The sequence below is a fragment of the Panthera leo genome, chromosome B4 (genome assembly GCF_018350215.1).
Source record: "Panthera leo isolate Ple1 chromosome B4, P.leo_Ple1_pat1.1, whole genome shotgun sequence".
Classification (NCBI taxonomy): Eukaryota; Metazoa; Chordata; class Mammalia; order Carnivora; family Felidae; genus Panthera; species Panthera leo.
Genome location: NC_056685.1, coordinates 123856426 through 123873392, shown reverse-complemented (window position 1 = coordinate 123873392; position 16967 = coordinate 123856426). Strand labels below are relative to the sequence as shown.

Sequence of the window (16967 nt, the reverse complement as noted above, 5' to 3'; positions counted from 1 at the left end):
AATGTTCCTTGGGCCCGCCTTGCACTCAGACGTTTGCGTTAGAATCATTTCAAACCAAACGTAAGCAATTCCCTGAACCCCTCTGAGTTTCCACTGCCTCATCTGTGGAATGGAGTTGATAACTTTCTCTCTCTATGTTACAGAGTTTGTTAGGATCTCACTGGGAAGGTCAAGGTTCAGGCGGCATTTGACCAACCAGAAGACTGCAGGTATTTTAGAGGCCTGAAATGACTTGAGTGACGCATATCTGATTCCACAGCTAACATCTCACATTTAACACCTAGAGTCCCAGAGGGTACAGCTTAAACCCAGGAAACAAAACATGCCTTAAATAAAGGGGAAAGGGGCGTTCTAACCCTTCAGAGTAGCACTAGCCAATGTGGTAGGCCACAAACACGTGGAATGAGGCTAGTCTGAATCGAGGTGTGTTGCACACGTAAAATACACACTTAGCGCAGAGACTTAGGGCAAAAATGTAAAATCTCAATAATCTGTAATATTCATTGCTTGTTAAAAAGGATTCTTTAGATATTAATTTCACCTGTTTATTTTTTTCTGTTTCTTTACTTTGTTTCAATGTGGTTACGGGAAAATTTAAAGTTACACACATAGCTGACAGTATATTCTGGCTGGACAATGCTGTCCTAGAAAGGTCCTGTTCCAGGCGCTCTCCCATTCCGGGTGAACCAGCAGATCCCTTCCCGGGACATACCGGTTTACCATCGTGGCTACGGTACCTAACAACCACGTCTTCAAAAGTTGCTCATTTTTTGGCTGGGTCTACACCTAGCCAAATGAATCGTTAAATGAGTTGCTAAATGAATTGTTCTTTGCTCTCTTCCATGACTGCTCCCTCACTGCACATCACTGCACAAACTGAAAACCCAATCGGCCACGACAATGGCTGAAAATTCCATACTCACCACCTTCATTAGCGGGATTTTCTTCTTGTTTACCAATCGGCATCAAAGTATTCATTCTTTCAATAAATATTGACTGAGTGACTATTGCTATGGTCCCAATGTTTGTGTCCTCCCCCCAAAAGTCATACATTGGAAACATATGCCCGAGGTGATGACATTAGGAGGTGGAGCCCTTGAAGGTGATTAGGTCATGAGGATGGGGCTCTCGTGAATGGGATCGGTGCCTTTCTAGAAGGCCCCAGGGAGCTGCCTCACCCCTCCCGCCACGTGGAACGACAATGAGAAGTCTATGCCCCAGAAGAGGTCCATCACCCAATCATCCTGCCACCCTGCTCTTAAGCTTCCAGCCTCCTGTGCTGTGAGGAGTTAATTCTAGCTGTTTACAAGCCACCCAGTCTGTGGCACTTTGTGGCAGCGGCCTGAACGGCCTGGGACAACTTCTCCGGACCAGGCTCTGGTCAGATGTTGAGGTACTGGGCTGAACAAGACACAGCCTGCCCTCGATGACCCAATACGCCAGAGTGTGTGATAACAGAAGTGCGCACGCACAAAGTACCACGGGGCGCAGAGGAAGGCCGTCCACCTCCTTCATCTGACCGAGAGGGCAGATGAAGATTTTACACGGGAGGTAACATATGAACTGCACTTTGACCTCAGGATACATCCAAGTTGAAGTGAGAAGTGTCACCTGAACACAGCTGACAGCACGGGTCCCAAGAGGGGATGAGCTCACCCCGGGATAGAGTGTAGGGTAAGAAGAGAAGAGGCTATCACTGAATGTTCCGCTTAGAGTCTGCCGCTGAGCGGAAGGTCCTTATAAACAAATTACCTCCTGACCTAATTAGCTGAAAGCAAGAACAGATAAACGGAGCATAACGGCGAGCATTGCTCATCTGTACAACGGAACTGGGAAACGCTCACAAGATCGCAAAGATTAACGGTGATAATCCAAGTAAAGCAGTTAGCACGCTGACACATAGTAGGTACTCAGCAAGTGAGCACTTACTTATGCTGTGTGAGTGTGTGTGTTGTTCTTAATAAGGCATCAAAAAACTACAGAATCTAAATAAGAGTGTCCCAGCTATTGCCACTGTGGGTTGAATTAGTCTTTGTTGGTGGGGAGCAGCGAGCGGGGGCGGCCATCTGGCACATGTAGGATGTTTAACAGCATTTCTGGCTTCTCCCCACTAGATGCCAGTAGGACACCACCGCCCCCCTGCCCCCAGGTGTGACAACCGAATTCTCTCCAGACATTGCGAAAGGTCCCTTGCAGTGGGAGAGAGAAGGGAGCAAAGTTGTTCCCAGCTGAGAACCACTAATCTAAATCAATAGTCGGGTGAGGTGGAAAGTTCATTTGGAGGGTCCAGTGCCTAAAAAGATAGACTTTTCAACTTGTAAAGAACGCCGAGCAATGATGGACCCCCACCCCTACCCCGTGGCTATCAAGCCCCGCTGGACTGTCTCCAGGAAAGTAAGGGGTGGGGCAGGGAAGGGCACCAAATACACCTTGGCCTCGCCCAAATCAGGATTACAGCCTTTGAACTAAGTTTCAGCACCTTCTCTGGTGACCACGGCAGAGAGGGCCTCTGTCCCCACTATGAATGCCGTCCCCCAGGGGCAGCTCCCCCAGGCTGGCAGAGGGTGACTGGTCCCTGTGCGAGAAGAAGCCATACGGTCCTCCTCTGCACACAACAGGTTCAAGTGTGGTGACAAAGGCCAATCGATTCTGTCCTGTGCAATAAGCCACCCGACCTCGGCTCACCCAAGGGCTGCCACTGAACAACGGGCTATTTTTCCGAAACTTTTTGTCCTCCTGAGTTCAGCTTTCAGAAATGGCACTGACAGTGCCCTGTGTTTTATTTTTCAAACGCCACCTTTTAAAGTTAATGAGAACCTGAGGGGTTGGTCGGTGGGGGAAAGCTATGGCCTCTGCATGCAGCATGAAACCGCAAAGCTGAGTTTTCACCAAATAAACTCTGCTTTTGTAAAATGCGCCACCGAGGCAGAGCTCAGTTTTGGCCTTGGCGGGGAGGTGAGCCGGCACAGCAGACAGGGGGTTAGTGCAGACAGAAAGGAGATACTCGGGGGCACCTGGGTGGTGGCTCAGTCGGTTAAGTGTCCAGCTCTTGATTTTGGCTCAGGTCATGATCGCAAGGTTCATAAGCCCCACGCTCTCAGCTCAGAGCCTGCTGGAGATTCTCCCTCTCTCTCTGCCCCTCACCCACTCACTCTGTCTCTCTCAAAATAAATAAATAAACTTTAAAAAAAAAAAAAAGAAAGAAAGAAGATACAGCAGTCTGGAAGCAGGACCCTCTTAGTAAACCTCACAGTGCAGGGCAGACATAAGGAACGGATAAACACCTGCTCAGGTATCAAACAGAATGAAATACGACAGCATTTTTGTGAACGTGAAGATTAATATCTCAGAATGAGAAACCGCAGCGCGTTTACTCTAACAATCTGTGTGCACAGTGTCTGCATCCATTTTCAAGGCATTTTCCCATCTAGTTTCTCATTGAATCCTCACCCCCACCATGAGGTTGGAGACGTAATATTACTACCTTCACTTGGCAAAGGAGGGGACCAAATCTCTGAGGCTATGACTTTCACTCGGTCTTTCAATCCATTATTAAGTGGCTATAATTTGCCGGGCGCTTGCCCAAGTTGTGGGGTGTGGCCAGGTACTACGCCAGACGCTGTTCAAGCCTGGAGAGTCTTGAGGAATTTCTCAAGGAGAAGCATTACTGGCATTTGGGCAAGATGACTCTGATGGGCGGAAAGATTCCATCCTTTGCAAGATGTCTAGCATCCTTAGCCCTGCCAACGAGACTGATGTCATCGGTCCTAGAGACAATCAAAAGCATCCCGACACATTTCCAAACGTGGGGGAGGGGACAACCCCCAACAGAGAGCCCCTACTACATATCCAGAGCAACAGATCTTAGACAGCCATGGCACCTCAGTCCTCTCAATGTGACCTTGGATGAGTGATATTCTCTATGCCTCAGTTTGCCCCCTTATAACATGTGATGATAACCTTGTGTACCTTGTAAGTTTCTTCTGCGAAATAACATATTAAAGACCTGGCCCAGGTCGACCTTCAGAAATAGTACTCAATAAATACCTGTATTATTTCCCTGGCTCGTCTCCTATCTCTAAAGAAAGCCACTTTCTCAGGGAGGCCTCATCTGGGTATCCCCACTGCAAACTGCAGTCCCCAGGCTGCTTCGGTTTCATATCCTCCTTCCTTGCCTTACTGTCCTTCTGTAGCACTTGTCATCATCAAACACACTCTATGTTTTAAACATGCATTTGGTTATTGTGTCTTCCCCGAGGAGAATGTACCGCGAGGACATGCATTTTTGTCTGTGTCCCTGTCATATCTCCAGCCCCCCGAACAAAGCCTAACGCTTAACAAGCATTCAACAAAAACATCTTGAGTGATGTCCAATGGATACAGTAGGTGGCCAAGGTCCAAAAGCTGGTCTCTACACCGCAAATTCTGTGCTCTTTTCTCTATAGCGAATGACCACGGACGATGACAATAAAGGGAAACTGCGTCAACCGTTAAGAGATATAAAGTGTGATATGACAATACTCCCTTGGAGGGGCCTTTGTGTCTTCCCCCTTCTAGGATTCTTTGAAGTTAACAGCTTCAGGCAGAAGCCCAGTCACCAGCCTGTTTCAACTTGAGTTGCCTTTGTGGGTTTTCTTCCCGAGGCTTTTAGGATAACCACTCACAAGACTGAAATGGACTTCAACCCCCACATTACCAGGTTTCTTTATCCCTACCCGTACCTGCCCGAGTCAGAAACGAACTTCAGGTGATACTGGAGATCTCAGTGCTACCTGTCCTCCTTACCTACAGTCAGACTCGGACTCCCCACCACCAGACCAAGCACGAGGTTACTAGCACCCTGACCCAGAGTTGGCTGTGGCGGGCCTAGCGGTCACCGGTTACATTCGTGACAAGTCCAGACCTGGAGTTCCAAAGTCTAGTGGACACGAGGGCCCTGGGAAGGCAACGTTACATCTTTCATTTATATTTAGTCTAACAAAAGAGCTTGAGTGTTGAAAATAGAAATCAACACAAACACTTCCATGTAACCCATCCTAACAACTCAACATGCCTTTTGTGAAACACGGGTGAGGGTGCCCGGGTGGCTCAGGTGATTCAGTGTCTGACCTTTGATTTCGGCTCAGGGGTCGTGGGACAGAGCCCCACGGCGGGCTCTGTGCTGAGTGTGGAGCCTGCTTTAGACTCTCTCTCTCGCTCTCCCTCTGCCCCTCTCCCCCACTCAATCTCTCTCTCTCTCCCTCTCTAAAGAAAAGAAAGAAACACGGGTGTCATGAGGAGGACGACGGAGAGCCACACAGTGAAGGGACTCTGTGGCCGTTTCCGTGATCTCATTGCTTCGGCCTATTTCACGGCTCGCCATTTACAACGAGTCATAAGCAGAGGTACAGATTACATTATCTACTTTCACCTAAACCAATCCTCACAAAATGGAATGGAGGCTTAGAGAGATCCCAGCCAAGAAGCCACAGCGCACGAATACTCACAATGCACACACACTCCTCCGAGTCTCCATCTGCCACGTTACAAGGTAAAAAGGATCGCAGAATCGGAGTGCACAAGGTGTCAGCCAACAGCATTAACCAGAGGATAATGAACATGTGGTTTTACAATCACTACTCGTAGAAAGTTTAGAAAGACCCTTATGCTGGATATTTAGATGATGGTGGTAATGCATATAAATTATCTATAAACAAAACATATTGGGAATGACTCCTCAAGTATGGTTCACCAGTAGTGTGCCAATGTGTGGTTGACTACTGTGGATGTTTGCTCATCAGCCATTCCACCACCCCTTCTTCTAGAAGGCCTTCTTATGCTGCAAAAGCCATACTTGGCCAGGCTTTCTTGAAGCCAGGGTTCTGGCTGTGAATTTGGTTTCCCCAAACAGAAGCACTCACTCAAGACTTAGAAAGCAGACGTGAGGGGCACCTGAATGGCTCAGCTGGATGAGCATCTGACTCAGGTCATGATCTCACAGTTCGTGAGTTCGAGCCCTACCCTGGGCTCGACGATGACGGTGTAGAGACTGCTTGGGATTCTCTCTCTCTCTCTCTCTCTCTGCTCCTCCCCCACTTGCATTCTTTCTAAATACATACATACATACATATACTTAAAAAAAAAAAAAAGACATGAGTCAGAGACCAACTTCTTGCCTTCTGGGCGGTTTTGCCGCAGGCTAATGTGGTGATGGGGACAGGAAAGGTTTTACAACAGCATTACACGGTCCTCCCTCTGTCCTTCTGGGTGTCAAGAGGCAGCTGCAGTGGGGAATCATTCCAACTCTGGAACCAGGATTTCTGACCCCTGGTTCTCAGTAGCCTCAGTTTGTTCTCAGACTCAGGAGTTCCGGGACAGTCTTGGAGACAGACAGCCGCACTCCTAAGGGGTCGGTTTGGAGCAGCCAATATAGATTTGCTTACAAATAATTACATGTACTATCAGCTGGGGCTCCTTCCTGCAGGCCCAGCGGAGAGCCCTATGCCTCCAGCTGCCCCCAGCAATTTCATAAGCACCAGATCCCCTCCATTAAATACCCTCTGCTTAAAATACTTAGACCATTTTTTAGTTCCAGCTCTGAACTCCGAATCCTAGTAGAGCAGGAGAGCAGAGAGATTTAGAGGACAAATGGAAGAGACCACCCGGAAGCTGTGTGGGCCTGGCAAAGCAGCCCAGCTCTTCCCTCTGGGCTCTAGACATTCAGGTAAGGAGGGGACAGGAGGGAACAGGTGTCTTTGAGATGAAATGTTTACTCTTGTTTACTCTTGAAGTGTTTACTCTTGAAATGTTTCCGAAGGACTTCTGGGCCAACCTCAGAGACAGAATCCGTGCCCTGATAAATCTAAAGAAGAAGGCACGCACGCGAACAAACAACTACATTTCTAAAGGGCCAGAGAAATTATAAAGGCCACGTGAGCTCGATGGCCATGAAAGAAACTAAAATCCACACTGTGATAGTCTCCCCAAGAAACGTCTACACCTATTTCTGTTGGAACTTCCAGGGTCGAGCCCCGGGTTAAATAAGTCACTTCGCCACCCTTCCCATTCGGGCTCTTCCCGACCCCTATCAGTTAACGTAAGAGAGATATGAACTGCAAGCCCCAAGCCTCTGAAAATGGGTACGAGCTCCCCCAGGCAGAGCAGAAAAGGCTTATGGGCCTACATGCTGGCCAAGCCTTCACGAAGCCCACAGTCAGGGCTGATCAGGCACTTCTGGGCCCTCACCGGGAGCCCGCGTCTTAGGGGGATGCCCTTTCCCATCACCTTACTAAGGTCACAGGGTGTGCCGTGGTTTGCAAAAAGTACCTTCCCAATTTCCAGAGGTGGCCGCCTCCGAGGGCATCAACTCTAAGACAATGGCCACTCTGAGTCCCAATGAGAAAGAACAAGCCTGGCCACAGAAGCATGGCACGGTGCCAAGAAGCCATCGATGACGACACCGTCAAAGTTCATCGCTACGAAATTGCGAAAAAAATGAGTCTCTCAGAATGGAGGGAATACGGTAATTGATGGGGTTAGGGAGCAGAGGAGCCCCGCCCCAGGACCCAGGCCTTCCACGTCCAAATCACCAAGCCCCCAACCCAGTCCCTCTCTACGCCCTTACTGAGTGCCCGCAGAAGTCAGGGTGCGACCGCGCTTTGTAGTCGTGAATGCCATGGATCGCACCCCGAACGTTTTGTTGAAGACTTTCCCAACACCAGTTCCGTTAAAATGTTTCTCAAATCTCTTTTACCACTTTGTGGTCTAGTGGGGGGGTGCGGGGGCGGGGTGAGGAGACACAGGATTAGTGCGGTGACCGCTTTACCAAAGCGCAGGACCAGCTGCCCAAAGATAAAGGTGCAAGTAAGAAGCTTCCTCACCTCCCGCCCAGCCTGCCCCAGGCCCCGCAGCACACTCTGCTCCGGGCCCCTTCCCTCTGCTTTGAACACTCAGTGCTGCCTGTCTGGCAAGTTCCCACCTCAGGGGCAGGCCTCTGCTGCTCTAGGCCTGGGACATTCTCCCTGGGATGGACACGTGGATGGCTCCTTCCCTTCCCTGAGGTCTCTGCTCTCCAAGGTCATCCCACCAGTGGCATTCCCTAATTACCTTTATATTCAATTGCAAGCCCCGCCCCCCATCTATCTCTCCCTGCTTTGTTTTTCTCCACACCACCTGACAGGCCTACTTTTTTTTTTTTTTTTTTACTTCTGCATTTGCTTCAAGTCTGGCTTTAAGTTCCCTGGGGGCCAAAATCCATACTGAATCCCTCAAGTGCCTAGACCCACCTCCAGGGCCTGGCACCGAGTAGAAGAGAGAAAGACAAGAGGCCGAGAAAAAAAAAAGCACAACTCAGCTTGTAAATTCTGATCAATCATATTTGATCTCAGATGCGTCAAATAAGTTTCCGGGAATTTTTAATTGATAGATCAGACTATTCAATGACCTCAGAGGAAGATGTGCCTTCCTCCTCACTTGTGATAAAGACAGGGTCTCGAAATTCAAGAGAAAAAGAAACGAAAAAGAAAAAAATGAGTAAGCAAACAATGCTGGTTTTTCCAAGAATTTGGACTTACATGCCTGCTGACGATGACTTTCACAAGGCCTTTTTCACCTACCCTCCCCAGGTTAAGGAGGTGGGTCTTGTGGGTGGATTTTAAGAGGGGGAAACGGTGGGGCCTGAACTTGTAAGTGTTTGACTTCCTGTTTTTAAACGGCTGTGCTGATAGAGCTGGTCATGAGCAAAATGGCTTTCCAACCAGATAAATCTAAACCGCAGCCCCCACTGCTGCAGGATGGATCCCCACGTCCCCTGCCCCACGGACATCTCCAGCCACCCCTCCGCTGACCACCACTTTTATTTCAGAAAGCAATGAAATGAGAGCTCCTGAGCAGTGGCTGTAACTGTTGGAGGGAACTGCCTAAGTGTATCTGTCTCATCTTAATGCGGCCATGACAATGCCTCACTGAGGTGCAAACGTTTCACCCACCAAAGGGAGTCCCCATACTGGACAGGTCTTAGCCTTCAGTTATTTAACGCTGCTTTCAGGATTCATAACAGTCTCCTATTTGAGACCCTCCTGCTGCCTTTGCAAAAGGAAACGCCAGAGAGATAACCTAAGAACCGGCCCTACAAACCGGTGAGTCCAAATTCATTTCATGTATAAGCAAAAAGATTCGTGTGCAGTTTTAAAAAAAGTAATAAAAATGATACAGGACTGACATCCTGCAAAGTGGGGCGGGGGGCGGGGGGGGGGGGGATGGCAGAGACATATGCAAATCTATAGATTAAAAAGGTTGAGGTTAAATGTTGTCTTTAAACATAATAACTAGTCACCATAATGATGCACTTGTCTAAAATACATCAAAACAGGTACAAAAGGCATGATATAATCTCAACTTTTTTTTAACATATATATTCTATAATACATAGAATAAAGCACCTGTTGCCTCTGGGTGGTGGAATGCTAAATGATGGTTTCTCTTCTACACTTCCTAAATTTCCTAAAATGAGCACATATTATGTTTACAATTAGATTAAAATCATCACACAAAAGCACTGCACATTCAATCTAACCAAGTACAAGTACAAAGGGGTAACCCAAGAAGTCTTTAAATAAAGGGTATAATCTTTCAATACCTTCGACCAAGGCAAAGAAATCCCAGGCAACAGTGAAAGTAAACATACGGCAGGAGGAAAAAAAAGAGAGGAAGAGAAAGAGAAAAGGCTTTCTCCTCCGCAGGCTTCTCTTCTTCGAACAGGAGATTTCGAACAAAATCACAATCCTAGGGAGCGACACAAAAGGAAGGTTCGGAGGAACTCTCTTCACACACTGGGCACAAATGCAGCCCCGGGGGCCTCCTCCGCTTTGCCTTGCGGAGCACAGCTCCATCAAAGCCCAGCTGTCCGGGGCAGGTAGGCAACACAGTTTACTGTACAGGACGCACGTTTACAGGACGCATTTGCTGATGGACTCGAATGTGTGCAGAAACCGCTAGCATGTGTCTCCATCCTCACCCACTTCAGGGGCTGCTCACACCCACAAAAGGGGTTTGTGCTGTGGACGGGTTTCTTTGAGTCAGTGGCTAATGGAGGCCAAGCTCCCCCAGCACCCAGGACACCGAGCAGTGCCCCAACTGCCTCATACCTCGGGGCAGCAAATCTAGGCCGCGGGGAATGCTCCACCTGGGGTACAAAGACTTAAACCAAATCCATGTGTGCGGGGGCCCTCAGAGACCAGGAAGGCAGGGAAGGGTGCCCACCACACGGACCCAGACTCACAGACACAGCATTGTCGGCAAGGCTTGATAACGTTCCTGAAGACCAGAGAAGCGGGTCTTCTGGAGCTGAGCTATTCGTGCTTTTCCCCAGCAAATATTTTATTGGGAACCTACTATGTGTCAGGCACTGCGTAAAACACTGGGATTAGGATGGGGCTAAAACCTGATCCCAGGGTGCCTGGCTGGCTCAGTCGGTAGAGCGTGCGGGACTCTTGATCTTGGGGTTGTAAGTTCAAGCCCCACACTGGGTGTAGAGATGACTAAAAAATAAAATCATGGGGCACCGGGGTGGTTCAGTCAGTTGAACACCAGACCCTTGATGCTGGCTCAGGTCACAATCCCGTCATGGGACCAAGCACACACCCCGCACCCCCGCCCCGACCCCCCCCATCAGCCTCTGAGCTAAGCATGGAACCTGCTTAAGATTCTCTCTCTCTCTCTCTCTCTCTCCCCCTCCCTCTGCCCTCTCCCCACTCATGCACAGACTGTGCACACACTCTCTCTCTTAAAAAAAAAAAAAAAAAAATTAAAAAAAAAAAAAAAACTGACATAAACAAGGACTATAACTCAGATGTCAGAGATCTAAAGAAAGCTGCCTTACTGACAAAGCCCACTTCTCCTGAACCCTCCAACCAAATTAAAGATCAACTACTCAAGTTTATGAATTGCTTGGGAACTAGAAAAGTACAGAAGACAATGGGCCCCAGATTAGAATCCGAGGGAGAGACAGCCAGCCCTCCCATCGCCAGCTGTCTCCTTTCTTTTTTCTCCCCCACCTCTCACACTCCAGGTGTTCTCAAGGTACCGATGAAGCCCGGAATCCATTTCTTTCGGAATACTATTTTTCTATTTCAGATACAGGAATGTGGAACTCCTACCGGAGGGCTCCAAATTTTTAGCAACAATCTGTGCCATGGCGTGGTCCCTTATGCCTCTCCCCGGGTGATCTTTCAAGACTGAAACTGCACAGCCAGGCCAAAGGATCATCCCACCAATGACCCCAAATCCTCAAAGAAGCAAAGATCCAGCTAAGTTTTAAAGAAATTCAAAGTAGTAGAAAAGATTTAGCATCAGCTGTCGTCAACCATGAAGTTTAATAAGATGGGGGCGGGGGGAGAAAGGAACATGTTTAATATTGATTTCGAAGCATATTTTTATGGCCCATATCATAATAAACTGATGGCACGGAGTTTTCGTGGAACCATACGTAATTCAACATAAGGAAGACCTCTCCATTGGAATCTTCAGTTGCACATTCAATAGAAGGTATTGACAGTGGAACTTGCTATGGGCTGGGAAAACATGTCAGGAGAGGACATTCATACAGATATGAATAATAAGCAAATGCCATTTCTTAAAAGGAAATGGGGCCAGGAAGGGAAGCGAAGGCTGAGAGCAGAGGACAAGCTTCTTCCTGGTGTCTCTGGTTAAAAAGTTATTTCCGAATTCTCAGACAAGAAAAGGCATCGGCTGCATGAAAACCATGGCGAGTGGGGGTATTATCAGTACCTGGACGACTAACAGGTACGGAGAAGTTCAAGTGCATTCCGCATGGAGACTAATATCCGTCCTTGTCCTTGGCATTTCTGCAGAGAATTACCCGGCATGTTCTGTCCAGGCAAAATTTTAAGCGGCCTAAACACGTATCTGAAGTCTAGACCAAACCCCTGGGCCCTTTGTTTAAACTGGTTGAGCCCCAGTGCACTTGCACGGCACCCAGTCTCCCAGTCTCTGGGGCGGAGTCTGGCCTGGCCTCCAGGATGCTGCTGTCTGTCTGGCCTTGCCCACTGGAACCACCGCACCGGCTGCCCAGAACATAAGCGAGGTCCATTTTTAAATTCCCTTAGAAGTTTCCCAACCACCGGTCTGGGTGAGGAGACAAACACGGCTGCAGTTTGCTGACATGAAACTAAAAATACCCAACTGCAAACAAAAGCCATCTTTTACAAGGCTGGCTCGGATGTCCTGAGGTTACCAGTGGTAGCGTCAGACCATATCCTTGGCCGCCTGAACAACTGCTCCAGGGCGAGCCGGGCAGAGGGGCCGCTCAGTCCCCGACGCTGTCAAGGAATCTCACACCCGCAGCCCTGCCTGATTGATGGAAAGAACAGCTTTATTCCTCTGCCACCCACCCAAACGCAAGCTAGAAGAATTCGGGGCTGCGTCTGCTGAAAGTGTTAGATACATACACACTGAAAGGAGAACGCGGGAGGCAAAAGAGAAAAAAAACCAACCCCATTTCCCTGGAAGGAAATGTGTTTCCAACTCCCTCCTTGCAATTATAAAAGCAAATTATTGCTGTGGCTGTACTGAGAAAGGCAACTCGGAGGCGTAAAAAAAAAGAAAAAAAGAAAAAAGAAAAGAAAAGAAAAAAAGGAAGAAAGCAAAAAGGATTTCGGAGCCAATGTGGCCCAGTGGGAGCCGGCCGGGGGTGAGGTGGGGGGTGTGGATACCACGGCTCCCCGGGCCGAGCCGCGTCACCCCGAAGCCTCCTCGGAAGGCTTTTGTACCTGTTGGGCTTCGGGGCCGAGCAGTGAACCCCCGGCCGCCGCGCTCGAGGGCGCCCCTCCCTCCCCAGGTCCCAAACTTTCCTTAGCGCCTTTTGGAAGGGGCGAGCCTCGATCCTCCCCCAGTCCAGATTTCAGATGTGTAACTTGCCTAAGCTACAGAGGGCTGGGGGAGGGGCTCACTGCCACACGCCCCGGGGCCCTCCGGGGGACTTCAGAGGTTCGGAACCCAGGAGAGGGGCAAGCAACCTGACGGTCAGTCCAGGACCGGGCCAAAGTTTCCTCCAAAACTGCTGCGGCCAAGGCGTGACCCAGGAGCAGTGACCAGCGCAGGGTCGGGAGAGCCGTTGGGGTGGGGGCGCGGGGTGAAGCAAGCCCCAGGACACCAGCCGCAAGGTCAATGAGGAGCCAGACCCCGGGGGCAAACGAGGGGCGCCTGGCCCCTTCCCCAACCTAGTGGAGAGGCAGTGCGGGGCACCAAGCCTCTCCCCACACCTCTGCGCGGCGCTGAGCCCCGGACACGTGGGAGCCTGAGCCTCAGGCTCCCCAGCAGGGACTGGAGACTTCGCCGGGGCGCACACCCTTAGCCCCCAAGCCCCCAACCCAAGGAAAAGGCAGCGCGCCCAGGCGCAGGGCGGCCGCCTCCCGGCGCCTCTTTCATCCACGGATCGCTGCATCCGCGGGGAGTTGCATTCTCTTCAAACCGGCCCCCCACGTCAGCAGCTGCCCACAACCTCTCTACCTTGCTCTGCTACCTCGCAGACAGACAGACAAGAGACACAAAGAAAAAAGGGAGGAAAAAAAAACCGCTCCCCCTTGCTTCCATCCTCCAGCCTGGAGCCGGGAGGAAGAAGAGGAGAGAGAGCACGTCTTCTCTCCTCCTCTCCATCCCGACTCGTCCTGTCCGGGCAGCAAGGAGTCCCGAGGTGGCTGAGGGAGAAGAGGTAAGGTTGGAATAGGCAGAAACCAGGCGCCAGCGAGCGAGCGAGAGCGCGAGAGAGAAGAAAATATCCAACAAAACCACGCTAACGCGCCCCCTACCTGGGTGCAACATACTTTGGAAATAGAAGATGACCAGGATAAAGGATCCCAAGCAAGTGGCCAGCACCATCCGGCAAATTCTGTTCATCCTCATCACTTCCAGCAGCGCCGGCTTCATGGCTTTGTCCTGGCTGCGGGGACCGGGGTGTCCGGGAGGCGCGCCCGGGGCGCAGGAGCCGGGACCCTGCCGCGCGGAGCGGAGCCCGGGAGGCGCAGGGCAAGGGCTGGGCAGGGCTCGGGAGGGGGACGATCGGGAGGGCTTCGCGGCCGCTCTCGGAGCCCCCAGCCCCGGGCAGGGGTACGGAAGGCGCCGGAGTTGCTCTGGAAGTGCCGAGATGCGTGGACCCGCCGGCTGCGCGCTCCTGCTCCTCCCGCTGCTCCTCTTCGCCTCCCCGCCGCCGCCTCCGCTCCCGCCGGCGGCCGCCGCTGCCTCCTCGCGGGCCGGGCGGCTGGGGTGCGAGCGCTGGTGGTGCCGCCGCCGCCGCCGCTGCTGCGCTGGCCGCTGTGGCTGTCGGACGGGCCCCCTCCCTCCGCTCCAAAGGCTACTTCATTGCGCTCCAATGATCTATATATTCCGGGCTGGGTTTTACCAAATGCAACTCGCAGCCCCCGGCGAGGGGAGGGCGCCCGCGGAGAGCCGGGAGGAGGGAGGGGCCGGAGCGCCGGGGCGGAGCGTCGCGCTCCCCCCGCCCCTACCCGGGAATTGGTCGCGTCCAGCTGTTTCCCGGGGAGTGCGGAGAGCGCGCCGCGCTCCCGCAGGGTCCCAAAAGCCCTCAGTCCCCGGCCGGGCTCGGCCGCCGTCTGGAGGTTGTGTCAGCGTTTCCATGACAAAACCCGGAGGAAAAAAAAAAAATGCGAATCAAATCGCCTCGGTGCTGCCACCCACTCCTGCCGGCGTTCGTGGAGGGAAGTGGCAGGGAGCGAGTCGGGCACCGAGAGCGTAAAGGGGGCTGGTGGTCCGCGATTGTTTAAAATCCCTGGACGAGGTGATGGAGAAGTTGCCCCTGAGCCCCCAGGGAGCGAGTGCCCTTTAGCCGAAGCTCCAAACGGGCGGTTTCGTTTTTTCTTTCAAACCACTCCCGGGCTCGAGCGACGCTTTGGAAAGGGGTTAGAAACGGCTGACTTGGGGGTCAAGGTTAGGGAAACTGCACTACCCGCAGGGGTCTGGCGACCGCCGAGCTTTCCCGGAGATTTGTGCAGAGTCTCTCCCTCAACAAGGCAAAAGGGACTGGCTTGCGGATTTTAAAACTCTGGCTTCCCGGAGGGTAGAGCTCCCTCCAGATTCTCCCAAGTGCACACGAGTCCCAGAGGGTGGAAGAGAGAGGTGGCCCCACGAAGTCACCGTCAGCCGAATTCAAACAACTGATGGAAAAATCCAGCCGGCCTTAGCACTGGCAGGTAAATGGAAAGATGGCGTTGTTTTCCTGCATTGTGGGAAGTAATTTACAGTTTCCAACCCCTTGCATTTAAGTTGGTTAACAATCGATCAAGTGGATACAGGCTAATAGTGCAGACGTCAGTGGCTCACCTACCCCGTTCTAACTTTTGAAAATCGGCGACTACGACGGTCCACTTAGCTACCACCCAACATTGAAGACCTTGTTCTTCTGCCCTTCATGGTTTCTGTAAGCAAACAGATAGGGGCTGTCATATTTTTTTATTTTCCTTGTAAGTTTACATTGGGTTTTTTAAAGTTAAAGGATTATTTAAATTCCAACAATTATATTTACGGGGCGGGGGAGGGATGTCATTGTAAAGACTACTTTTGTGTCATATTATCAAATTATTACTGCTATTAACTCAATAATGAAATAAGAATATGTCTTCCGATGCCACTCAGATAATAGGCATTTGATAAATACTTATTGGGTCTGAATGCAAGGGGCATTACCCTCTTCTCAATACATCAGAGACACAACTTGTAAATAGACACATGCAGTGAAACCTGCGTGGACAACCTCCAGAGTTTTCCTCCAGAGCCGCGTGATAGGGAAAGTAACAAAGTCAGCAGCCTTGCCTTTGATTACAGAAGATAATCAATGACAGCACAATATTTATGTAACTGGTCTGTACTGTATTAATTTGTAGTCACTTGTGAATGAGCTGCTTGCTAAAGGCTGCGGAGCTGAACAAGCTCCGGAGCAAAGCCACTCTTCAGTGATTCTCCCCACAGGAGCCTGGGAATGGGAGTTGAACACATGGCCACCCACCCCAACCAAGGCAGGGATTCTTTGCAGGGAGCATGGTTAGATGAGCACTTGCCACACTTCGCCTAGAATGTCAGGCTCTCATTTAACTCCCGGGTTTTACAGAGCAGGGAGGGGTCACCCACCTGGCCTCTGGCCTTCCAGGGCAGAGCCCACACTGTACTTGGACAAAAGTCTGGACATGCATAAGGCAGTCTGGGAAGTCACAGAGCCAAGGGAGAGATCAGAGGTGCATCTCTGGTGGGTCATGGAGGGCTGAGTTGGCCCACATGGTGGAGAAGGTGGAGAGCCGTGCCCAACGTCCATTTTTGCATTCCCACAATCAGTCAAGAAGTGGCCCAAGCGTACAGTGAGGGGTAAGGCTATGTAGGTAAACTACCACCTCTTCCAAGAAGCCTTCCCTGATTTCTTGCCTGAAATAGCTTCTTTCCTCTTTGGTGCTCTGAGCACTAGGTCCAAACCACTCTTGGGCCACTGTACCCACTAGGCTGGGTTTTCCTCACCTCTGTCTCTCTCTAGTCCTCAGCTTAATGACTGGCACTGGGTAGGTACAGATAAGTCAGAGATGGACAAGTAATGCCTTCTTGGGCTACAAAGTTAGGTTAGATCACCTCTGAAGTCCACAGGGAAGGTCAGTGCTAATGGCCTGTGATTACGCACATTAGGGGGGAGGGAAAAGGTTCTATTTGTCTCCCTCATCACACTGTAAACTTCCCTACGTGGTGCGGGTCATTGTTTTCTGTAGGTTGCTAGTCTCACAAAACTTTGTCACCTCTTTCACTCATGCTACATGCTGCATACTGAGCAGATAAAGCACGGTGTTGACTGATGAGACTGAGGAGAAGGGAGAAGATGTGATATTTTGAACTTTGAAGCAAGGATACGGAAGGACTGCCTGTCAAATCGGGGTTTTTGTTTTCCCAATGTAGCAGTCAGGACAAGCCAGGTTAGGCTG

At 50.7% G+C, this 16967-nt stretch overlaps 1 protein-coding gene across 3 annotated transcripts in view; it reads right to left on the bottom strand.

Moving 5' to 3' along the window:
• The window catches only part of CHST11 (carbohydrate sulfotransferase 11), a 261692-nt gene extending 247288 nt beyond the window's left edge, over positions 1-14404 (bottom strand). Inside the window, exon 1 of one of the 3 annotated variants that reach the window (XM_042947574.1) lies at positions 13821-14404. In XM_042947574.1, the coding sequence (XP_042803508.1) occupies positions 13821-13923 (103 nt within the window). In that variant the 5' untranslated portion in view covers positions 13924-14404. Of the gene's footprint in view, positions 1-13805 lie in introns of all 3 variants that reach the window. The other 2 variants (XM_042947578.1, XM_042947579.1) reach the window with 2 other exon arrangements.
• Positions 14405-16967: the final 2563 nt, after the last annotated feature.